This window comes from Vulpes lagopus, chromosome 18, assembly GCF_018345385.1.
Source record: "Vulpes lagopus strain Blue_001 chromosome 18, ASM1834538v1, whole genome shotgun sequence".
In the NCBI taxonomy this organism is placed as follows: Eukaryota; Metazoa; Chordata; class Mammalia; order Carnivora; family Canidae; genus Vulpes; species Vulpes lagopus.
This window is the reverse complement of record NC_054841.1, coordinates 27,262,745-27,287,649: the sequence shown is the minus strand read 5'-3', so window position 1 is coordinate 27,287,649 and position 24,905 is coordinate 27,262,745. Positions and strand designations below refer to the sequence as shown.

Genomic DNA, 24,905 nt, shown 5'->3' with positions numbered 1-24,905 from the left:
CCTGCATCAGGTTCCCCACAGGGAGCCTGCTTCTCCCTCTGCCTGTGTCTCTGCCTCTCTCTGTGTCCCCCTTTTTTATTTTATTCATAAGAGACACAGAGAGAGGCAGAGACACAGTCAGAGGGAGAAGCAGGCTCCATGGAGGGAGCCCGATGTGGGACTAGATCCCGGGACTCCAGGATCACACCCTGGGCCGAAGGCAGTTGCTCAACCACTGAGCCATCCAGGCGTCCCAGTAAATAAAAATCTTAAAAAAAAAAAAAAATTGCCCATTAGGCTCTCAAGTTGAGATGCTAAGTAGGTGGTTGGAAGTGTGTGGCTGGAATTCAGTGGAGAGGCTGGAGATACGAATCTGGGAGGCATCCAGGTAGAGCTAGCATCCAGTCACAAGACTTGAAGGAAAATGGAGTGTGAATGGGGAGAGAGGGCTGGGACTGAACCTTGAGACACTCCAATAATAAAGGAAGAAGGGGATGAACCATCAAAGGAGAAGAGAAGAGATCAGGAAGCCACTTGAGAGTGGTTTTTAGGGCACCTAGTTTAGAAAGTGTTTCAAAGAGAGAGTGATCTGCTCTGTCAAATGCTGCAGATAGGCCAAGTAAAACGACAGAGGAGTCACTGGCGTTTAGCAAAGCAGAGGGCACTGGTGGCATTGACAAGGGAAGTTTTAGTGGAGAGGTGGAGAACGAAAGCCTGACTGAAGAGGTGGAAAGGAGCGGGCAACAGTAGGTAAACCTCTCTATGAATTGTGCTGTAAAGTGAAGCAGAAATTGCAGGGTAGTTAGATGCAAAGTGGTCACTTTTTAAAATCGAATAAAATATGTTGTTATACTAACGGGAATAATACATATGGGAATAATACAGGATGATGGGAGAAAACAGAATTGCTGGCGCGGTCTCTTAGAGAAAAATGAAGAGGGTAGGCTTCAGTGCCCAGTTGTAGGAATCGGGCTTAGGCAGTTTATACTGTCACAGGAGGGAGGCGATTAGGTGGGTAAGGAGGTGATGTGAAAATGCGAGTTTACTGATCCTCACGATTTTCTTAAGTGCTCTAGGAAGCAAAGTCATTAGTCAAGAATAAGGATGGAGAAGAAAGCGCTGGGGGTTTGATGAGAGGAGAAATATGACAATTCTTTAGGATGATGGGCAGGGCCAGCGGAAAGATTGGAGTAGGACTCGGAGAGGTTAGTCCCTCTAGGCACTCGGTAGCCTGCGTCCGTTTCCTTGGAGACGGAGAGGCGGGACTGGTCTCGCTGGGAAGCCTCAGCGGCCTGGGTTACCACGCGGTGCACGCTGAAACAAGAAAGTTGGAGACTCCGAGAAGAGAAGTATCGCAAGAGATCAGGGCCCCACGGACCCACGACTCTTCTCCCATTTTCCCCAATGGCGCGCGTCTTCCTGAAGTAGGTCGAGGAATCGAAGCGTGGCGGAGTGCGCATGCGTGTCCCCCTTCGCTGGGCCCGCGCCGCTTCTCTTGACCCCACCCCCTCCCTGCCGCCGTCCCGCCAGCCCCGCCCTCCCTCGCCAGCCCCGCCCTCCCTCGCCAGCCCCGCCCTCCCTCGCCAGCCCCGCCCTCCCTCGCCAGCCCCGCCTCTCCCTCGCGCTCTCCCTGCCCCCGCTAGCTCCGGTTCCTAGTGAACTGTGGTCTCTGTGGACGTCCCACGCCTGTTTCACGCTTGCTGCTTACAGTCCCAGGGATTGGGAATGATGGAAGTTCTTTCCCGCCCCAACTCTTTCCAGACCCAACCACCCTGGGATTCGCTCCACAGTCTACAACTTCCAGATTCCGGTGAGTTGGGGAGGCCTTAGGAGGAGATGGGGGCTTGCTGACCCTGGAGCCTGGCCCTCAGTCCACCACGGCCGGGACTGTCCCGGCCGATAGAACCTGGAGCCTTGAGTGCCAGGCCTACGTGTCTCACACATTTGCCGTAGGACCCGTGCCATGCCTCCAAACACCTTATCAGAATATGAGGGTATAATACACTGCTTCTTAGTCATCTCTGATTGCTCCTCTGGTTTCCTTTTGGGTCTTTTCCCTGCCTTGTGTTTCTCATAGCCTGGAATCCAGCTTAGTAAATTAGGGCTGGCTGATAAAACAAGTGATAGCTAACATTTATGGAGCTCCTAACCACATGCTTTACAAATATCATCTCTTGGAATTCTCCCATCAACCTGTGGAGGTAGGTTTTATAATTAGATCTAGTTTACAGATGTGAAAATTGAGGCTCAGACCTCAAAAGTCACTTGTTCAAGGTCACAGATATCTGTAAGGGGCGAAGCTAGGATTTGAACCCATCAGGCTATGTGACTGATTGTGTTGTATCTGGTAGGATTATGTTCCATGGCAGCGGTCCAAGCAGAAAACCAAGCCATCTACTACTACTCTGCCTCCAGTCCTGCAAACCAGAGGCCACCAGAAAAGCACAACGAAGACTTTGACTAGCGTCCTGCCAGGTGGGCAGAGGCACTTAATGGGTGATAAGCAGATTGGGTCAGGATAAAGTGTATGGAAAACGCTTCACCTTTGGTGACATCAATTATGTTAGACTAGGCTAATTGCTGTAACAAACAATCCCCAGGTTTCAGGTATTAGTACAGAAGCTTGTTTCTCATTTATGTCAAAGTACATTTGTGGATCTGCAGGGGAGGAAGTAATCTTTCTACATGATCATTCAGGGATCCAGGTTCCTTCAACCTTTATGGCTCTGACAGTTTGTAAGGTCTTGAAGTCCTCTGCTAGATACTTCTGCATTCAGCTGGTAGAAAGCAAAGAGAGAGAGGGCGTGTGTAAGAATATGGGTAGTTTTGTGGGCAATTTTTTTTCAGGACTTAGACTTGACAAGACATATATCACTCCCACTCATATTCCAGTGGCCATAACTCAGTCATATGACCACCAAAAGGGAAGATGAGAAATGTTGTCCTGCTATGTGTCCAAGAGGAAAGGAAACAGGGTTTTGTCAACTCAGGATAATCTCTGCCATGTTGTCATGTTGTCTAGGGGAGTTCCCAGGCCCTTGGCTCAGGCTGACACAGATTCATATCTTGGCTCTGCTGTTCTCTATCTTGGAAAGCCATTTCTCTCTCTGAGCTTTAGTTTTCTCATTTGTAGAATGAGGACCTGATAGAATTGTTGCAAGAATTAAATGAGATCTATGTAAAGCATTGTTGCTCTCAACCTTTTCAGACCCAACATTCCTTTTAATAACAAATACTTTGTAATATTTCTTTAGTATCTGAAATAAACTTCATAGAAAATATAACTGATTTATGTATATAATTAAAAAACTTAATATGCTTCCCTAAGTGTAAAGTAAAGGAAAAGTAAAGGAAGGTTACTTATAGTTAAATAACATATATTTCAGTATGTAAATGCTCAGGATGAACTCTACTAGATGACAAAGCTTACCCACAGATGTGGAGTCATGTGTGGTGAATTTAACCACTGCAGATGCAGACTGACTCGTGGTGGGATATCAGAGACTCAGATATCCAGAGGGATTTGTCATTGCATGACTGCAATGGTGCTCACCTCTTTTTTTTTTTTTTTTTAAGATTTTATTTATTTATGAGAGACACAGAGAGAGGAAGAGACATAGAGAAGCAGGCTCCATGCAGGGACTTGATCCAGGGACTCCGGGATCACGCCCTGAGCCAAAGGCAGACGCTCAACCGCTGAGCCACCCAGGCGTCCCTGGTGCCCACCTCTTGATAAAGTTCTAAACAGAACAAAGTATAATCTTCCCTTGATGGTAGCTGCTTTCTTGGAAAAGTCAGCATAGCCATAAAACCCTGCAAAATATTCTTTGTGTTTATATGTGAAAGAGTTAAGTTATCAATCAGATCACTATAAATAAGATTTTTACCAATATCAGTATGTGTTAGGGCTTTGGAAAGTCATACAGGACTTAGGAGAATTCTGTGTTCTATGGCGCTGTCCTGTTCTGGGGGATATATAGCATCTTTGGCCCCCACTGCCAGATGCCTTTTGGACCCCCACAATTTGTGAGAACCACAAATCCTCCCTGCCAATGTATCTAAAACACCCCTGTCAGGGCAGCCCTGGTGGCGCAGCGGTTTAGCGCTGCCTGCAGCCCAGGGTGTGATCCTGGAGACCCTGGATCGAGTCCCACATCGGGCTCTCTGGATGGAGCCTGCTTCTCCCTCTGCCCATGTCTCTGCCTCTCATTCTCTCTCTGTGTCTCTATGAATAAATAAATAAAATCTTAAAAAATTAAAACACCCCTGTCAAAACTCTTTGATGTAAAGTAAAGTACCCTTGGTAGTGACAGAATTTTTGTTTTAGGCTCTAGACCCTAGTCATACAGTATCTATAAGGAAACTCTTTCCTTTCTTTCACTGGGGAGGGAGTGAGGTATGTAACACACAACCATGGTAAGAACAAGAGCAATTAACATGTACCAAGCACTTACTTTGTGCCAGATACTATTCTCAGCACTTGACCCATATCACTTCATTTAATCTTCTCAACAACCCCAAGGTAGGTGCTGTTATTCCCACCTTCTCTTAGAGATGAGGCATGGACAGGTGTAACTTTGAAAGTCACATAGGTAGAAGGGGGCAGAGCCAGGCTGTGACATTTGGCAGTTTGGCTCCAAGAGGCACAATCTTTTTTTTTTTTTTTAAGAGTCGGGGGAAGGGACACCTGGGTGGCTCAGCGATTGAGCACCTGCCATTGGCCCTGGGCGTGATTCCGGAGTCCCGGGATCCAGTCCCACATCAGGCTCCCTGCATGGAGCCTGCTTCTCTCTCTGCCTGTGTCTCTGCCTCTCTCTGTCTCTGTGTATTTCTCATGAATGAATAAATAAATAAAATCTTTTAAATAATAATAAAAAAAAAGAATCGGGGGAAGGGCTGAGGGAGAGGGAGGGAGAGAATCAAGCGGGCTCCACAATGAATGTGGAGCCTGATACAGAGCTTGATCCCAATTCTGAGACCATGACCTGAGCCGAAATCCAAGAGTGGATTGCTCAGCTGACTGAGCCACCCAGGCTCCCCTTGAGGATGCACAATATTAACCATGTATTTGTGGAGAGAGTATGGGTGCTAGAGAAACATGGACCTGAGTTGGTGTTGCAGTTTCCCTTCTTGCGAGTCCATTTAGGTTACTTGTCACAGCCCTGGTCCACAAGGATTCCTGCCTTTGTGCAAGTGAAATCATCTGTATAAATTATAATGATGAATATAGCTACTGCTTGCTGAGGACTTGTTTTGTGTCAGGCTCTGTTGTAGAGGCTTCATTCATTCATTCATTCATTCACTCATTCATGTGTTCATTCAGCAGCTTTCATTTGCTGAGTACCCATGTGCCCAGCACTGGGCTAGTATTGTTGACTCATGGTAAAGGAATTTGGGTTTATGCCTGTGTAGAGTTCACAGATTGGGTTTCTTTTTTCTTTTTTTTTTTTTTTAAAGATTTTATTTATTTATTCATGATAGTCACAGAGAGAGAGACAGGGAGACAGAGACACAGACAGAGGGAGAAGCAGGCTCCACGCAGAGAGCCCGATGTGGGATTCGATCCCGGGTCTCCAGGATCGCGCCCCGGGCCAAAGGCAGGCGCCAAACTGCTGCGCCACCCAGGGATCCCGACAGATTGGGTTTCTAACTGTGTAGAGTTCACAGTGCTGACCTCAAACATGTAACTACACAAAACTTTAAATGCACTGGAGATAAATGGATAGAAGGAGGTCATCATTTCATTCATTCCTTATGACCTGGGAGATGATATCACCATCTTACAGATGAAGGAACTGAAGCTTAAGTTGGTAACATGTCTTATGCAAAGTCATGTCCTTGAGGGCAGCTTTGTGTATTAAAAAAGATAAATCAGGGACGCCTGGGTTGCTCAGTGGTTGAGCATCTGCCTTTAGCTCATGTTATGATCCTGGGGTCTTGGGATCAAGCTCTGCATTGGGCTTCCTACTCAATGGGGAGTCTGCTTCTCCCTGCTTATGTCCTTTCTCTCTCAAACAAATAAATTAAAAAACTTAAAAAATAAAGATAAATCAACTGATTCTGCCAAGATGGAGTAGCACCATTCCTTTTGGTCCTCCCTTTTACAACTGAAAAAAGCCCTGGACATAACACAATGAACAGAAGAGGACTCTGAAAACTGGAAAGAAGAAGGTGGACTGCCAGAGTGGTGAGCAGTCATCTGGCCTTTATACTACGTTTCAGCTGGTGACTATTTGCTAAAATGAAGATGAAGTAGGATCCAGAGTATTATTTAAAACATTGAGGATACAGGGGCAGCCCCGGTGGTTCAGCGGTTTAGTGCCTGCCTTCGGCCCAGGGTGTGATTCTGGAGACCCGGGATCGAGTCCCACGTCAGGCTCCCTACATGGAGCCTGCTTCTCCCTCTGCCTATTGTCTCTGCCTCTCTCTCTCTCTGTGTCTCTCATGGATAAATAAATAAATTAAAAAAAATAAAAAATTGAGGATGCAATAAAAATCACTTGTCATACCAAAAATAAGGAAAATCACAGCGAGAGGAGACAGACACCAACATTGACATGATTCAGAATGATTTGACTTTTTATTTACAGATGACATGCCCATCTACATAGACAATCTTAAGGAATTATTAAATTTATTTATTTATTTTTAAAATTTTTATTTATGATAGACACACAGAGAGAGAGAGAGAGAGAGAGAGGCAGAGACTTAGGCAGAGACTTAGGCAGAGGGAGAAGCAGGCTCCATGCACTGGGAACCTGATGTGGGACTAGATCCCGGGTCTCCAGGATCGCGCCCTGGGCCAAAGGCAGGCGCTAAACCGCTGCACCACCCAGGGATCCCCGGAATTATTAAATTTAAAAGAAACTAGAATTAATGAGCTCATCAAGATTGCAGAATACAAGTACACAAAAATCAAGAACATTTTGAAAGTTTCTTTTTATCTATCTATCCATCTATCTATCTAGAGCAAGTGAGAGCTGAGGGAGGAGCAGAGGCTCTCTCCTTGAGAGAGAATCCCAAGGAGGCTCCACGCACCTAGTGCAGAGCCCCATGCAGGGCTTGATCTTGTGACTCAGATCATGACCTGAGCTGGAATCAAGAGTTGGACTCAGCCACCCAGGTGCCCCAATCACGTTTCTATGTGCTAACTGAATATGAGGAAAGCAAAATTAAAAATACATTTATAATCCAAAGAAATATATATATACACATACACATATGTATATATATTAGATTTATTTATTTGATAGAGCACAAGCAGGGGAGTGGTAGGCAGAGGGAGGAGGAGACTCCCCCAAAGCAGGGAGCCCAATGTGGGGCTCGATCCCAGGACCCCAGGATCATGAGCTGAGCTGAAGGCAAATGCTTAACTGATTGAGCCACCCAGGTGCCCCTAAAATATATTTTTTAAAGATTTTATTTGTTTTTTTCAGGTAATCTCCACATCTAATGTGGGGCTCAAACTTAGAACCCTGAGATCAAGAGTTGCATGTTCCACTGATTGAGCCAGGCAGGTTCCCCAGAAAATGAAATATTTTGGTCTAAACTTAACAAAGCAAGTGTAGGACCTATATACTGAAAATTACTTAATACTAATGAAAGAAATCAAAGAACTAAATAAATGGGAAGACATACTATGTTCATAATTAGGATACTCAACATAGTAAAAATGCCAGTTCTCCCCGATTTGGTTTATAAGTTTAATTTCTGTCAAAATCCCAGCAAGTTGTTTTGTAGACAGGTTTATTCTAAAATTTATTTATTTATTTATTTTTCTTTTATTTTTTAAAATTATTTATTTATTTATGATAGGCACACAGTGAGAGAGAGAGAGGCAGAGACACAGGCAGAGGGAGAAGCAGGCTCCATGCACCGGGAGCCCGACGTGGGACTCCATCCCGGATCTCCAGGATCGCGCCCTGGGCCAAAGGCAGGCGCCAAACCGCTGCGCCACCCAGGGGTCCCTATTCTAAAATTTATATAGAAAAACAAGGCTCTAGAATACATAACTATTCTGAAAAATAAAAATAATGTGGGAAGAGTCACTTTACCTGATACTGAGACATATTATTATACCCAAAGTAATCAAGATAGCATAGTACTAGCAGAGAGATAGACAAATAGATCAATGGAGCAAGATAGAGAAACTAGAAATAGAGCCATACAAGTATGCCTAGCTGATTTTTGATAAGACTGCAAAAACAGTTCAGCAGAGGAAAAAAAAAACCTTTTCCAGAAATGGTGCTGGAGCAATTGAACATCCATAGGCAAGAGGAAGAACCTTGACTTGAGTTTCAGAACTTAGACAAAAATTATCTCTAAATATAAATGTAAGATGAAATAAAAATTAAATGTTAAATGTAAAACTGTAAAAACTTTGAGAGAAAAATATAGGAGAAAAAAGCCTTTGGGATCCATGGCCAAGTCAAGAGCTCTTAGGCTTTCAACCAACAGCTTGATCCATAAAAGAGAAATGAAATAAATGGATAAATTGGACATTGTCAAAATCAAACACTTGTTCTGTGCAAGACCCTGTGAAGAGGATGAAAAGACAAGTTACAGACTTGGAGAAAATACTTGCAAACCACCTCTGATAAAAGACTTCTGTGTGAAACACATCTAGAACTCTCAAAACTCCATAATTTCTAACAATTGAATTGAAAAACAATTCAGTTAGGAAATGAGCAAAAGAGGGGTGCCTGGGTGGCTCAGTCAGTTAAGCATCTAGCTTTGGCTCAGGCCGTGGTCCTAGGGCCATGAGATTGAGCCCTATGTGGGACTCCCTACTCAGGGGGAAGTCAGCTTCTGCTTCTCCCTCTGCCTACCACAGAGGCAGAGGCTCTCTTGCCTCTGCTTGCAGGCTCTCTTTTTATCAAATAAATAAATAAAAACATTAAAAAAATATTTTATTTATTCATTCATGAGAGACAGAGAGAGAGGCAGAGACACAGGGAGAAGGAGAAGCAGGCTCCATGCAGGGAGCCTGACATGGGTCTTGATCCCGGGTCTCCAAGATCACGCCCTGGACTGAAGGTGGCGCTAAACTGCTGAACTACCGGGGCTGCCCAGTAAATCTCATCTTAAAAAAAAAAAGAAATGGGCAAAGGAGGGGTACCTGGGTGGTTCAGTTGGTCAAGGGTCCAGCTCTTGATTTGGGCTCAGGTCATGATCTCAAGATCATGGGATGGAGTCCTACCTCAGGCTCTGCTTAGTGCTGAGTGGGCTGGGGATTCTCTCTCTCCCCCCTGCCCCTCCCTCCCACTCACTGGTGTGGGCTCAGCTCACTCTCTCCCAGAAATAAATAAATAAATCTTAAAAAAAAAAAGAAAATAGGCAAAAGACATGAAGGAGAGACGTTTTACTGAAGAGGATATCCAGATGGTAAATAAACACGTGAAAAGATGCTCAACATCATTACTCATTAGGGATATGCAAATTAAACCACAACAAGTTGTCACTACACATCTATCAGAATGGCTAAAATGAAAAATAGTGAATAACACCAAATACTGGCAAAGAGGAGAAACTTGACCATGCATGCATTGCTGGTGGGAATGTAAAATGGTGCAGCTGCTCTGGAAAAAAGTATGGCAATTTCTTTTTCTTTTTTTTTTTGGAGAGAGAGAGAGCCTGTGCACACATGTGAGGTGGGGGAAGGGCAGAGGGAGAAGGAGAGAGGGAATCCAAAGCAGACTCCAGGCCCAGGACAGAGTCTGACCTGGGGCTTGATTTCATGACTTTGAGATTATGACCTGAGCTAAAATCAAGAGTCAGATGCTCAAGGGACTGAGCCATCCAGGCACCAGAATATGGCAGTTTCTAATGAAACTGATCTGCAGTTTTCATCATGATCCAACAATTGTACTCTTGGGCATTTATTACAGTGAAATGAAAATTTATGGCACCAAAGCCAGAGCATGAATGTTTCATAGCAGCTTTATTTATAATACTCCCAAACTGGAAGGAATCCAGAAGTCCGTAATGGTTAAATAATTCCATACCATGGAATACTCTCCATTAATAAAAAGGAAAGAACTATTGATATAGTCAATAACTTGGATGAATTCACAGAATTTTGCTGAGTGAAAAAAGCCATTATCAGAAGTTATATACTTTGTGATTCCATTTATACAGCATTCTGGGAATGACAAAATTCTAGAAATGGAGACAGATTAGTGATTGCCAGGGGTAGGACAAAGGTAGGGAGAGCATGGTAAGGGGAGGGAAGAGGATGTGACTATAAAAGGCAGCATGAAGGATGCTTGTGTTGATGGAAATGTTCTGTATCTTGTCCATCCTAATGTCAGTGTCATGATTCTGATATTGCAGTTAGTTTTGCAAAATGCTACCATTGGGAGAGACTGGGTGAAAGATACATAGGATTTCTCTGTATTCTTTCTTTTTTTTTTTTAATTTTTATTTATTTATGATAGTCACACAGAGAGAGAGAGAGAGAGGCAGAGACACAGGCAGAGGGAGAAGCAGGCTCCATGCACCGGGAGCCCGATGTGGGACTCAATCCCGGGTCTCCAGGATCGCGCCCTGGGCCAAAGGCAGGCGCCAAACCGCTGCGCCACCCAGGGATCCCTGTATTCTTTCTTTTTTAAAAAAGTTTTTAAATTCTAGTTAACGTACAGTGCAATAATGGTTTCAGGAATAGAATTCAGTGATTCGTCTCTGTATTATTTCTTAAAACTGCATGTACTTGAACTTATCCCAAAATAATAAGTTTAATTAAAAAAAAAGATAAATCAAGGCTACTATCACTAATGAAAATAAATAGTCATTATTAAAACTATAAATCTCTCTAAGTACTTAAGTTCAACTTACTAATCTTAAAATTTTTATAAACACTCCTAAGGGGGATTTTGGAACTTGGTTAATTAGGTTCCCCTAATCCTTTTAAGCCACATTTTAAAATTTAATATATTCATTTTTCATTTTCAGATAGTTCACTTGTCTGATTAACAAAAACCATTGAGGATTTAAATAATTCTTGTACATCTAATAAATAAATTTCTAGGCATGGATCTATGTTCTCTTAAAAGTTTTGGTAATTTATACACATTTAATAAGAATGTCTGGGATGCCTGAGTGGCTCAGTAGTTGAGCATCTGCCTTGGGCTCTTGGCGTGATCCCAGGGTTCGGGACTGAGTCCTGCATCGGGCTTCTTGAGGGGAGCCTATTTCTCCCTCTGCCTGTGTCTCTGCCTCTCTCTCTGCTTCTCATGAGTAAATAAATAACATATTAAAAAAAAGAGTGTCTAAAACATTTAACTTAAATCTGAATAAAAATCTCATTTAAATTAGAACTATAGGGGAGCCTGGGTGGCTCAGTGGTTGAGTGTCTGCTTTTGGTTCAGGTCATAATCCTGGGTTCCTGGGATCGAGTCCCACATTGGGCTCCCCACAGAGAGCCTGCTTTTCCCTCTGCCTATGTTCTGTCTCCTTCTTTGTGTCTCTCATGAATAAATAAATCTTAAAAAAATTAGAACTATAAAATTAATTTATTGATAATTCCATTTTTAAATAATACAATTAAATACGTGATATATACAGGTAATTCATAACTGTAACACAAAATTATTTTAATTTACTTCATCATTTCAGTAGTTATTAGTAAAATTTTTCCAGGGTTAGCTATATTGATCCATTAAAGAAATAATATTTTCTGAAAAGTACCGTGTTGCACCTGGAGCAGGGATTTTGGTGGGAGTCAAGAATGTGGGCATAGTAGTCAGATGATTTGGGTGATTTGTTTTAGGCTAGGCCTGAGAAGAAGCAGAGGTTCTTAGAACATGCCCTCCAAATGCCTTATTCTGATCTGAACTATTTCCATATGTCCTTGTCTGGCAGGACCACAGCTTTTATAGGTGTTTCAGACAACTAGTTGGGAGTTTAGCACAGCTCCTGGGCCTTTGTGTGATGCTGTGGTCCTGATGCCAATCCTCAGGTCATCAGTTATGACAGTGACCATTAGGAACGCATACTCAGCACTGAATGTGTCAGGGACTATTCCAAACACTTTAAGGTATAGTAACATCTTATTTAATCTTCAGGACAACCCTATGAGGTAGGCATGATGATGACTTCTGTTTTATAGGAGAGAAAACCTGAGGCACAGAGAGGTCATGTGACCTACCCAAGCTCAAATGGCTGGTAGAAAGCAGAACCTGGGTTTGAACCCAGACTGTCCGGGTCATTACTTCTTGCCCTTGCTACCGGGCAGTCATATGGAAGTCCTTTGCATTTCTCTGTCCTTTATATCAAGGCCCAGAGTGGGGCCTGGGAGCTTATTGATTGATGTGAGTCCCATGCTCCACCTCACTGACATGTATTATTAGGTTGGGAGTGGGTGGGGCTGGGGCTTGGGCCATCATCACCTGGATGGTGCATTCCCTGGGACCAGACCCTAGGCCTGCCCGTACCCTCACTCCCTCTCTGCTCTTTCTCATGCCCTAGGGTTGTATTCCAAGCCCACCATGTTGATGACAAGCCAGCTGAGGAATCCACAAGAAAAGCACAGAGGGAAGTTGGACTCTGAGAAGGCACAGGCTAAAATTCAGCTAATGAGGGTATGAGCATCCTCCCCACCGGTGCTGGGACTCTGGGTACGGATAGGCGGACAGGGACAGTGAGAGCAAACATGCACTGAACATGCAGTTTTGCAGATGCCGGGCTTGACTCACTTTCTCTTCAGCAGTGCCGTGGGCATGCTTATCATCACCCCCTATTTTACAGGTGGGAAACTGAGGTGCAGGGAGATCAAAGACTTGTACCAGGTCACATGGCTAGAAAGTGATAGCACAAGGGATCAAAGTCGGTTAAGCTAGGTGTTTGCCTTTGTGTTGAAGACCAGGAAAATGATCAGAATCACCTGTTTATTTTTTAAAAATTTTATTTATTTATTCATGAGAGACACAGAGAGGCAGACATAGGCAGAGGGAGAAGCAGGCCCCCTGCGGGGATCCTGGAATCATGACCTGAGCCAAGGCAGACACTCAACCACTGAGCCACCCAGGCATCCCCAGAATTGCTTTTTTATTTCACTGCATTAGGGACACAATCTGGTGGCTTGTTCATTTGAAATTTTTAAATAAATTAACCTTTTGTGGAAAACTGCACCTTGGAGCAAAGCTCAGAGGCTCACTATTACATTTTTCACATCATCCGATACAGCTTTAGATAATTCGTGTTCTCACATCTATTGCTTTCTTATGGCTTCTGAACAATGTTTCAAAGTATTTGAAATGACTAAAAGGGGAGGAGTCTTTTGTGTCCCTAGCAGAAAGTAGAATATTAAATACATAAATGCTATAAAATATTGGAGAAGAATTCGTACTTTCTTCAAGAAAGTTTTTTTTTTTTTTTTTAACTTATTCAGAGGCAGAGAGAGAGAGAGAGGCAGACAGAGAGGCAGAGACACAGGCAGAGGGAGAAGCAGGCTCCATGCAGGGAGCCCTGTGTGGGACTTGATCCCAGGTCTCCAGGATCACACCCCAGGCTGCAAGCGGCGCTAAACCTCTGCGCCACCAGGGCTGCCCTTCAAGAAAATTTTTAAGAGCTCAGTGAACAATGACTACCATATAAGAAATAAGAAAGAATGTATTTGCTTTGAAACCTTTCTTCCCTTTAACCTCCAGTTTTGCGGAATGGTTCAGAGGCGGCCCAGCGTTCTTAAAGGAGGAACTTGTATGTCTGGTGTTATTTTTATCCTGACTTTAGAACTTGGACAGTTTAGCTCTGCAACCTGGGCTCCCAACCAATTCCTAATGTTGTCTCTTGTGATCATTCATTCATTTAGTCAATAAATATTTATTGAATACCTACTATGTACCAGACTATGTTCTAAGTGTGAGGATTCACCAGTGATGTGGCCTCTGACCTTAGGGAGCTCATATTCGACTTTGAGAGACAGACGGTAAACAAGACAAATAAGTATATAATATGTGCCATGATGCTAAGAGCAATGAAGAAAGGTAAAGGTAAGATTTGAGGCTAGAGAGACACAGAGGAAGGGTGGCTGTGACTGTTTTAGGCAGGGTGGTCAGAGAAGGCTGCTTAAGAGGTGACATCTGAGGGAGGAATGTTCCAGACAGAGGAACCGCAAATACAAAGGTCCTGAGGTTGGTGTGTCTAGAGCAGGAGACGAGGAAAGATGGTGGGTTTGAGGGTATGGGTGATGACTTGTTTGCAGCTCTGTAGTCCAAGATAGAGCTTTATGCTTCTATGCTGAGTAAGGCAGTAAGACCATGGAGGATTCTGAGTAGATCAGGGATGTGATATGACCTAGGTTTTCACAGGAGTCCTTGGTTTGCTGCTGCTGTGTGAAGAATGGGCTGTGGAGACAAGGGGGAAACAGGAAGGGAGAAGAAACTACTCATTTGGTTTGCTTTTAGAGTTGGAACAGGATCCTGACTCTGCCCTTTAGTCTCAGCACAATTACTTATTCAATCTGCAGCTATTGAGGGAGTGCCTACTATGTGAGGGGCACCACGCCAGGGGTTGGGGACACAGCTGTGAACATGGCACTCAGAATTGGTGCTGTTATGGAGCTTACACTGTAGTGGGGGGACCAATAATAAATGAATTAAAAAACTCCAAAGAATATTTACTCATCAGTTTATTCAACCCATACTAATGGAGCTCCAGGCACCATCCTATGTGCTCTGTCCTACCTCTGTGACAGAACACCTAGTGCCCCTGCCCTCTTTCTTGGCTGTTACATTCTAGTTGGGGAGACAGGTAAGAAATAAGAAAATGAAGAAAATAAGATAATAAGAAAAATATATAATAACAAATTGGGGCTAAGGGTCAGGAGGGAAACAAAGCAGGGTTTCTGCACTAAATCTGGTGGTCAGGGAAGGTCCATTTCTAGAGCAGAGGTCATTAATTCTACAGTTTATCCAAATCCCCGGGGGTGTGTGCTAAGGATACAGATTCCTGGCGCCAGCCCCAGAGAGATTGGCTCCGTGGCCTTCTGTGTAACAGGGCTAATAATAGTGCCAAGTGAAGTAGTTTATGTGAAGTGCTGAGCATAGTTTTGGGCACATAGTACACACTCTGTACGTTTGCAGTATTACTCTTTTTTTTTTTTCAAGGATTTTATTCATTTGACAGAGAGAGAGAGAGAGAAAGAGAAGGAGAGCTCAAGCAGGGGAGCAGCAAGGAGAGGGAGAGGGAGAAGCAGGCTCTCCGCTGAGTAGGGAGCCCAATGTGGGGCTCGATCCCTGGACTCTGGGATCAGGACCTGATCCAAAGGCAGACACTTAACCAACTGAGCCACCCAGGGGCCCCTGCATTATTACTCTTATTATTATATGAAGAATATGGGAGCTGAGCACCAGGAAAGGGTGGCTTCTAGTGAAGACAGAGAAATGAGGAAGAACAGAGGAATAAAGAGAGCACATAGGTCTGATGGTGGTGGAGCACTAGAGCCAGTTAGAACAGTATCAGCTCCAGTTCCTGAGTGCACCTGAGTGTGCCAGGCACCGCCACTAAGTGGTTTGATTGTGAATATTATCTCATTTGTTTTTTTTCAGCATCTCTAGGAAGCAAGTGTTAGCTTCCTAACCTTTAGAAGGAGTATAGCCGGGTTCTGGGGGCTAACTCATTTGCCCAGGTTCCCTGAGGGAGTAAGTGGCAGAGCTGGTATTTGAACTAAGTCTAGGACTAACATCCAAATCTTTTTTTTTTTTTTTTAAAGATTTATTTATTTATTTATGATAGACAGAGAGAGAGAGAGAGAGAGAGGCAGAGACACAGGAGGAGGGAGAAGCAGGCTCCATGCTGGGAGCCCGACGTGGGACTCGATCCCGGGACTCCAGGATCGCGCCCTGGGCCGAAGGCAGGCGCCAAACCACTGAGCCACCCAGGGACCCCCCTTAACATCCAAATCTGAATTACCACAAGGTTCAGCCAAACCTTGCCACTTTAAGCTCACTTGCTTCTTTGTCTTGATGTGGTGGAAAGGCAGACATTGGGAGTCAGAAGTCTGGCTTTCCAATTCCGGTGCCGTTATGTACAGGCTGTGTGACTTTAGGCAAGTCACTTAACCTCTCTGAGCCTCCATTTAGCAATAAAATAGAGGAGTTAGTAAACATAGGACTTTTGGATAAACTGATGTCATGTGCCATGTGCCAAGTGAGGCACAGTGCCCAACACATAGTAGGCCCTCAACAATTCTTGTTATTACTGTAGATTTTGTGTACCTGCTGGAGGTGACCTGGGGCAAGCCCCTTACCCTCTCAGCCCCCTCCTTTCCACTGGGTGATGTATGAAATGAGAGAGTACTCATTCACCCTAGCTGACTGATGAGCAGTGGTAGCGATTATCATCCATTTTGCTTCCCTTGCTTCTCCAGACGTGGCCCATCACCTCTGCCTCTTTCTTACCTACCTGGGGTGTTTTTTTATTAACTATGGTTATTACTATATTTTTTTGATTCTCAGAGGCTAGTGATAATAAGGTGCAGCTTTATCTTATTTCCCACGAACAAATTTTGTCAATTAGATTGTGGCATGCCACCAGTTGTAAGAGGCGTCCACCTCTGAGATGTAAAATTAGGGGGAAATGGACGTTTCAGAACGGGTGAAATAGATCCGGTGCTGTGACCCGCAGACAATGGGGCCGCATTTACCAGTGGAGACCACAAGGGGGCGTGCGTGCGGCGGGAGCGAAGCAGTCCCTGGGCTCATGCAGGCTCAGGCAGGCTCCGGCGGCCCCGCGCAGCACCGCCTCCCAGCCTTGCCCTCCCCTCCGCCTGCAGACGTTGCTCAGGAACCGGCGAACCTCACTCCAGGAGCTCCGCAGCCATGAGGTCTTCCTCACCAAGCTCAACTGGGAGCTGATCAAGTCCATCCAGGACATGGAGGACAGCTCGGCCCAGAAAGTGCGCGCGATGCTGCAGAAGCAGGACAGCCTTGCGGTGAGGTTCAACCGCCTCCGCCCCACCGACCTTGGCCTCCGCCCAATGCACCTCTGTCCTGCCCGCGGCGCCGTCCCCTTGAGCGCTCGGGCGCCCTCTCCCGGCCGGTTGCACAAGCTGCTAACACCCTCTGGAAGATGCATCTCTCACACCCTTCTCCCCACCTACTTGGGCTTTGGAACCTTACCGAGTTGGGGGCTTATCCCAACGCCAGCATTTATTGGCTGGGGGACTTCGAGTTAGCCTCTGAGCTCTGTAAAATAGAGCACAAAGCACTTATCCTAAAGGGGGTGTTGTAACTACAACCACCACCATCAGTACTCACACAGTGTAACACTAAGTGTTCTGTTCGTATCCATATAAATCCTTCTAACAACCCCATGGGGTGGGGATTATTATCTTTATCTTGCATAGGAAAAAATAGAAACGCAGATAGGCTGGATAACTAGTTCAAGGTCACCCTAGCTCACTCACCTAGCAAGGGTCAACTGGGGCTTGAACACAGGCTGTTGGCACTAGGATAGGCTCCTTCAGACAGTGGTGGTGCTTATGGTCTACAGGGGGAGCAACTTTCTGGAGATCCTAGGGAGCACCCTCTGCCTCTTCTGGGATACCCTTGGGAAAGCTGCCAGAACAGAGCTAGAGTCACAGAAAATGATTTCATGGAGAATTAATGCCCCCTGGCTGCAGTCTGCCCAAGCAGAAGAGGGACTGAGCTCCCTGGAGCCTGTGAGATGAAGACAAAATAGGTCTTGGGGACTCAATCTGCTCAGGCAGCCATAGCAAAACACCATAGACCCAGGTGGCTTAGACATAAAAGTTATTTTTCGTAGTTCTGGAGGCTGGAAGTCTAAGTTCAAGGCACCAGCAGGGTGGAGGTCTGGTGAGGCCTCTCTCCTTGGGGTGCAGATGGCTGCCTTCTCCCTGTGTTCTCATATGGCCTTTCCTCTTTGCTCACATGGAGTGTGTTCTGGTGTCTCTTCCTCTTCTCATAATCTTATCAGATTCTACACCCTTTTGACTCCCTTAATTACCTGACTAAAGGCCCTGTCTCTATGTACAGTCATGTTGGGGGTTAGGGCTTCAACATATGGGTTTGGGGGTAAACAATTCAGTCTATAACACAGGTCAAGGACTGCAGTCATTCAGCCCTGGGGAACTTAGAATATTCTCCAAACTTAGACAAAGTCATTGTTGATCTTATGGCTTCAATCCATTAATACATTTTTTGTTCATCCTGAGTGCTTCCTATGGGCCCTTGGGAAACAGTGATCAGTGGGACACCTTGTATACATTAAGCTCTCATTCTAGTGGGGTCACAGGCAGTGAGAAAGCTGTTTGTGTGTCCTGCTCTGAGGATGGGGGATCTGGGGACCTGAGTGGGGCCTCTCACCCAGACACAGGAGGGTCACTTTCCTGGAGAAAGTGATGCGTGGGTTGAAACCTGCAGAAGTAGGTGCTAGTTGGTAGAGAGCAAGAGAGTTCTAGGTAGAGGAAATGGGTGCACAGGGCCTGTGGAGAGAAGGAGCATAGCTAGCTCAAAGAGCCCCATGTTGGCTCAGGCCAGCTGGGGGAGGGCTTTGTCAGCCAAGGTAAGGAGATTGGATCTTATTTACAGGGCAGAAGGGAACCCCTAGAGGGTTTTAAATAAGAGAGGGATGAGGCCAGCTTTTTTTTTTTTTTTTTTAAGAACGATCATCCTGACTGGAGTGGAGCATAGATCAGAGGAGAATCGTTAGGGGTACCCCCAATAGTTAGGGGTAGCTATTGTAGTATTTGAGGCAGGAGGTGAAGAGAATTTAATAAGATAGTGGCCATGGGGATGGAGAGAAGGACATTTTTTTTTTTTTAAGATTTTATTTATTTATTCATGAGAGACACACACACACACACAGAGGCAGAGACACAGGCAGAGAGAGGAGAGAGAGAGAGAGAGAGAGAGAGAGAGAGAGGCAGAGACACAGGCAGAGGGAGAAGCAGGCTCCATGCAGGGAGCCTGACGTGGGACTCTATCCCAGGTCTCCAGAATCAGGCCCTGGGCTGAAGGCAGTGCTAAACCGCTGAGCCACCCGGGCTGCCCAAAGGACATGATTTTGAGGGCTGTTGAGGGTTAAATCCATTGCACATGGTGACATTTAGAGGGAGGGGGGGAGTGGGGACTGCTGCCTGGTTTTGGGCCAGTGCCTGGGTGCAGTAGAGCCACTGGCTGCAATGGGTTGTAGGAGAGGGTCCAGTCTGGAGTGACTGGGCTGGCCTCCAGTCAGGTTGCTAGGTCAGGGAGTGGATTTGGATCTGGGGACTCCTCCAAGGAAGTGCCACGTCCCTTGGGAGCCCATGCTTGGGCAGCACCAGGAGAGGTTGTGGGGCGAGATGACCTTGCCACTCCCACAGACTGTCATCGACATCTTGGAGTACTTGAACAAGAAGAAGCTGCAGAAGCTCAAGTGTGAACTTAAGGAGTGGGAAGAGAAGGAGGAGTCCAAGATGAAGCGTAAGAATCCCTGGGGTGAATTCCTTGATCCTCTCCCTGACTCTGGGGAAGTCAGCAGGGCATTAATCTTGCACCCACCTTTTGGAAACCAGTTGGCCCAGCATCTCCCCTCTTAGGCAGATGGGCTCACTACGATGCAGAGCTAATAGCTTACTTCTTGAGCTACTTCTTGGTCCACTGAAGCTTTGTATGGATGGGCACACTCTCAGCTCTTGCAACTACCCATGAGGCAGGGACTGTTCACCCATTTTACAGATGTGAAAGCTGAACCTAGAGGAAGTGAGGTAGCCTGCTAAAGGTCTTAACAGCTGGGAGCCAGAATCCAGGCCCAGCCTGCCTCTGCTTCCTGCCACGGTCTCTCTGGGAGTCAGTGGCTGGGCCAGGTCCCAGGCCTCTGGCCTCTATTGTGCTGAGCCTGTGGTTTCTTTCCCTGGAGCAGACTGGATGCCTTCCAAGGGGAGGGGTGGTGTGTCAGCCAGCCTCAGACCCCGGGGACACCCCCCCATGGAGGGAGTCAATACAGACTTTGTCTCAGTGGTCACCTCAAGGAAGTCAGTGTCACCCCATCTCCCTGGGTTTGTTGGGCTTGGGAGCGTGTGCCTGAGGAGACAGGCCCAGGGAGGGACAGTCTTGGTTAGGCACACAATAAATCAGCTGCAGAGCTGGGACTACTCTAGGGATCTTTTTTTTAAAAAGTATTTAAAAAAATGTTTATTTATTCATGAGAACACAGAGAGGCAGAGACACAGGCAGAGGGAGAGGCAGGCTTCCTTCGTAGAGCCTGATGCGGGACTCGATCCCAGGACCCTGAGATCATGACCTAAGCTGAAGGCATACCAACCACTGAGCCACCCATGTGCCCCTAGTCTAGTGATCTTGCCCTGGTTTAGTTTCTCTTTCCTACCCAGTGTTGCCTCTTCTCCTGCGGGGGGTAAAGGAGTCTAGGGACTTAGCTTTGTGTGTGAGCTTGCTTCAACCAGACCCCAGTCCATTGGCCAAGGAGAGCTTTGCCTCTGGGATCTCCTGGGAGGGGTCCCTGAGGGAGGATCCTGCCTCCTGTCCCTGACCTCTGCAGACCTGGCGCAGCAGGTGGAACAGCTGAATGCCCAGATTGAGAACACCTACAAGGAGGTGAACTTCCTGAGCACGTACATGGACCACGAGTATCCTATCAAGTCGGTCCAGATTGCCAACCTTACGCGCCAATTGCAGCAGATAAAGGACAGCCAGCAGGTAGGCGAGTTCCTGGCCTTGCCCCGCTGGCCCATCCTGGACACAGGCCTGGCAGCTCACACCCTCCTGTGGCTCCTAGGATGAGCTGGATGACCTTAATGAGATGCGCAGAATGGTCCTGGAGTATTTGTCTAATCAGATTCAGACGAAGAAGAAAAAACTCCTGAAAGCTCTGGTGGTAGTGAGTAGCCAGCTGCTGTGGTGGGTGTCTGAGTGTCACTGCAAACCTGCTTCCTTTCCTGTCCTCCGCCTCCTTCCCCCGTGTGCCCCACTAGTCTCTACTGGGCTCTGCTGCCCAGCAAGAGGCACATGGGGGCCAGACCTCTTCTCCCTTTGTAGAAAAGCCAGCAGCCCCACCAGGAGGCTCTTCTGAAGAAGACTCGGGACAGCCAGTACATGCTCAAGTGCATGGACAAGTTCAGAGAAGTGAGTAGGCATGGAAGGTGACGGTCTCTTTGTGAAGGAGCAGAAGGGTGGGGAGGGCCCCGGGCTCTGTGGGAGTCAGGTTTGTCCTGATCTGGTGCTTGGGAGGTCTCCACCTCTGGTGCTGGCCTCCCTCCTTGCTGGTGCTGTTACTGTCCATTGCCATTCATCTGAGAAGGAGGTTGGCGCAGGTCCAGGCCTTGCATCATTGACCAGCATCACTGGTGACGACCCGTTAGCAACATTGCCAGGCATTGCCAGCTCACCTATCATTTCACTGTCATTACCACTCCCTATCTTTGCCCCTTAATTCTGGCCACTGAGCATCACTCGTCAGCCGTGTTAATGAACTTCACTGTCACCCCCCTTTTCGCATTCATTTTCATTACCATCCTCCATCCACTGTCCGCGTGAGTGGCCTTCACCATCTCTGCCAGCCCCCATTCATTCTCATCACCAGGTACTAATCCCCTCTGCCACCTGTCTCCATGCTCTGAGATCTTGCCATTTTCAGCACCATCAGATGTTGGCCCTACTTGCAAGCAGCCTTGTGCTGCATGGAGGGGCAGAGCCCAGGAGGCCCTGTGATGAAAGTTTGGGCATTGTCAATATAGAGATGCTTTCTCATATTATTATGAAAAATTTCAAATATACACACAGCAGAGAGCCCAGGAAGCTGTGCCATTTTCCTAGATGTCCTTCCTCCTCATCGGTTTACCCTGTTCTCCCTTCTGTTGGGGGTCGTTGGGCTTCTCCTTTTTCCCTGCTATGCTTCTCCCCTCAGTTTATCCACCAGTTTGAGGAGGAGATACCCATATTGAAGGCCCAGGTGGAGCAGCTCCAAGTCCAAGTCCAGGAGCCCCGAGAGATCATATTTGCGGATGTTCTGCTTCGGAGACCCAAGTATGTGATCTCTTTTTGGAGATGCTTCTTAAACCCGCTATGCTGTGTCCTTGAAGTCACTCTCTGGTCCCCAGGAAGGTAGCCTGGTGTAGAAGGCAGAACCCTGGACAGGGGGGACCTGGATCTCACTTGGGTCTCACCTTGGCTCTGCTGCTGACCATGGGGCAGATGTGACCTTTCCCATCTCTGGGCCTTCATGTCCTGTTAGTATACAGGAAGATGAGTCACATAATCGTTGTGGACTCTTCTGGTTCCCAGATTCCACATTTCTACCAAGTGGGTGGACCCCTAAGCTCCTGGGTTGTTCAAGAAGTTGGAGTTGAGTAGGGTGGTTGGCTCTAGGGAAGAATGGCCTGGAAGATACTCCATGAGGAGAGAAGGATGTTTTCTCTGCGTGACTGGCTCCTGGGCCCCCGAGGAAGAACTTCCTTCCTTCCAAAGCCAGTTCTCTGGCCGCCTTTCTTGGATTAGGCTCTTTGTGGCAGAGCTTGGGGATCCCACTAGGCCAGGCCTCTCCATGATGGTATCCGGGACCTCAGAAGATAGATACTGGCTAGAGATAAAAGTTTGGGCATTGTCGATATAGAGATACTTTATCTTTTTACTATTATTATGAAAAATTTCAAATATACAGACAGCAGAGAGAATATTTTGATGCTTACTCGGTTGCCCATGCCAAATTAGGAGTTGTTATATTTTTGCCATATTGGCTTCATCTTCGTTCCTTCATTTTTTCTTGTGAGGTACTGTAGATTGCAGACATCCTAACATTTCATGCCTATGTACCTCCATGTGTGTCAGGAGAGTATGGAAACCATGAGAGTGGATGAGAGCTTGGGACAAGGTAGAGAGAGCATGTAGTCCTGTGGCCTCCTAAGTGTGCTGGTCCCTGAGATGGGGGGTATATTGCAGGTGGGAACCCCTTGCTCTTGCCCTTTATGTGCAAGAAGGATACCCGTCAGATACTGAGCACTTTTCCTATGTCAGCACAGCCCCACTTAGTCTGCCTGCCAAAGATTGAGGTTGGAATTATTGATTATTGTCCCCCTTTGACCAATGAGGAAACTGAGGCTGCTCTGGGTTCCGGCACACAGTGAGTGCTCATTACACAGGTGCCGACCGAAGGAGTGGGGCTCAGAGAGCTGTAGAATGAATGCTCAAGGTGACACCCACCCAGGTGTCCGAGCTGATCATTCTGACTGTAGAGAGAGTGCTCGTTGTGAGAGGCCCCTGCCTTTCAGAGCTCAGTTACTGCTCTTTCTTGACCCTAGACCTCTATAGGGGAACATTAGTCATGCCAAACCCATTCCTTTTTCATTCTTGGTGTGTGTGTGCGTGCACACCCACATGCACACTTGGGTTGCAAGGTCACAGGTCTTTGGGGATGGGGCTCCCCAACTAAGTACAGGTGTTGTGGAGAACAGGATTTCCCCAAGGGTGTGCTCCCCTACTCTGCAACTCTGGTGCCCCTGCTTGGTGTCTCATATCCTCTTTGCTCTTCCTTACCAGGTGCACCCCAGACATGGATGTCATCCTCAACATCCCAGTGGAAGAGCTGCTCCCCTTCTAGATGTTGGGGCCTTGGGCCAGCCTTCCTTCCCTGCTCTTTTCCCCATACCCATAGCCTTGAATTGTCTCCTTCCATGACCACTTGCCCACTCAGACCCTAGTGTGCTCTCCCTCCCTTACTTCTCTCCCTCCCTCCCCCTTTTCCCTCCTTTCCTTCCTCCCTCCCTTCTTCCCTCCTTCTCTTCCTCTACCTTTCTTCCTTTCTCTCTGGTTGGTGCTGCTGCCTGGGCCAGGTGGGTATCCCCAGTCAAGTCTGCCACTCCTTTTTACCAATAAAGCTGGATTTGTATTTGCTCTTTTGCTTGGAGATTTCCAGCTCAGCTTTGAGAAGATGTGGTAGGAATGAAGTTTGTCTTAAGATAAGGGGTAGGTGACTGCTGACTCTATCTGGGCCACAGAACTTCTCGAAAAGTGCTGAGTGACACCCCCCCCCTTCTGACCTGGCTCTGGGCTGCTCTGTCCCTGGTGCAGTGGGAGCCCAGCTTCCCTCCTGATTTGTGCTTGGACCTGTTGAGCCAGTGCCAGGGCAGTGCAAATGCCAAAGGCCCGCCATCTTGGCCTCACTTGGGACAACTCTGAAAGGCCTGTTCTGGCTCCAGAACTCTCTGTCTATAATTGTCCTTGGGCCTGCAGGGCAGCTTGACTTCTCCCTCTTCCCAGTCCTGCCCGCCCCCGCCCCCTCCAGTTGATTCTTATTTGCTTGGTAATAAACATCCTGCACCTTACACTCTGCCCCAGAGCTGGCTTCCCCAGGGACCCAGACTGCTGTAATCCTCTGGTTGCCCACCAATCCACTCTGTGTACAGAGTGACTTTTGGTTACAAGCTACAGAACACCTAATCAGATTGTCCTAAACAATAGAGGGCTCAGGTAAATAAATGTTCTAAGTGAGGCGAGGCTTTATCCAGAAATAAAGTGACGTCACCAAAGACCCAGTTTCTGTTTCTCTACTTTGTTCTGCGAAGCATTCTCCTGTGGTTGCAGTATGGATGCCCGCATCTCCCTGGGGTGGTGGTTTGCAACTCCCTGTTCATGTCCTTCTGGAAAGAGTATCTTTGTCCCAGAACACGTGACCTAGATTAAGCTAGTAGGCACCTCTAAAACTATATGAATTGCAAACAGAAATGGACAATGTTTTTTTGCCTTTTTTAGAAAAGATCTTATTATTTTTAAAAATTATTTTTTTAGAGAGGGAGGGGTAGAGAGACAGAGGGGGAGAGAATCTTAAGCAGGCTCCCCACTTAGTATGGAACCTGATGTGGGGCTCAGTCTCACAAACAGATCGTGACCTGAGCCAAAATCAAGAGTTAGACGCTTAACCTACTGAGCCACCCAGGCACCCCTAAAGATTTTATTTTTAAGTAATTTTCACACCCA

The 24,905-nt window shown here is 46.6% G+C and overlaps 1 protein-coding gene across 1 annotated transcript; it reads left to right on the top strand.

Annotated features, from left to right (window-relative positions):
• The first annotated feature begins 153 nt into the window (after positions 1–153).
• Positions 154–24,443, top strand: C18H20orf96 (chromosome 18 C20orf96 homolog). Its single transcript, XM_041733444.1, has 11 exons — positions 154–1,403; positions 1,741–1,789; positions 2,331–2,454; positions 12,445–12,557; positions 16,751–16,909; positions 19,301–19,400; positions 20,476–20,633; positions 20,713–20,814; positions 20,973–21,059; positions 21,841–21,959; positions 23,469–24,443. Exons 1-11 carry the CDS (start codon positions 1,384–1,386, stop codon positions 23,527–23,529), a joined length of 1,092 nt encoding a protein of 363 aa, XP_041589378.1. The 5' UTR covers positions 154–1,383; the 3' UTR covers positions 23,530–24,443.
• The last annotated feature ends 462 nt before the right edge of the window (positions 24,444–24,905 follow it).

Excerpts from the sequence above, each read along its gene's own strand:
- C18H20orf96 (XM_041733444.1), top strand. The coding sequence starts at position 1,384 with ATGGCGCGCGTCTTCCTGAA. Across the intron at positions 2,455-12,444 it reads TTTGACTAGCGTCCTGCCAG|GGTTGTATTCCAAGCCCACC; the intron begins GTGGGCAGAGGC and ends CTCATGCCCTAG. Across the intron at positions 20,634-20,712 it reads AGATAAAGGACAGCCAGCAG|GATGAGCTGGATGACCTTAA; the intron begins GTAGGCGAGTTC and ends TGTGGCTCCTAG.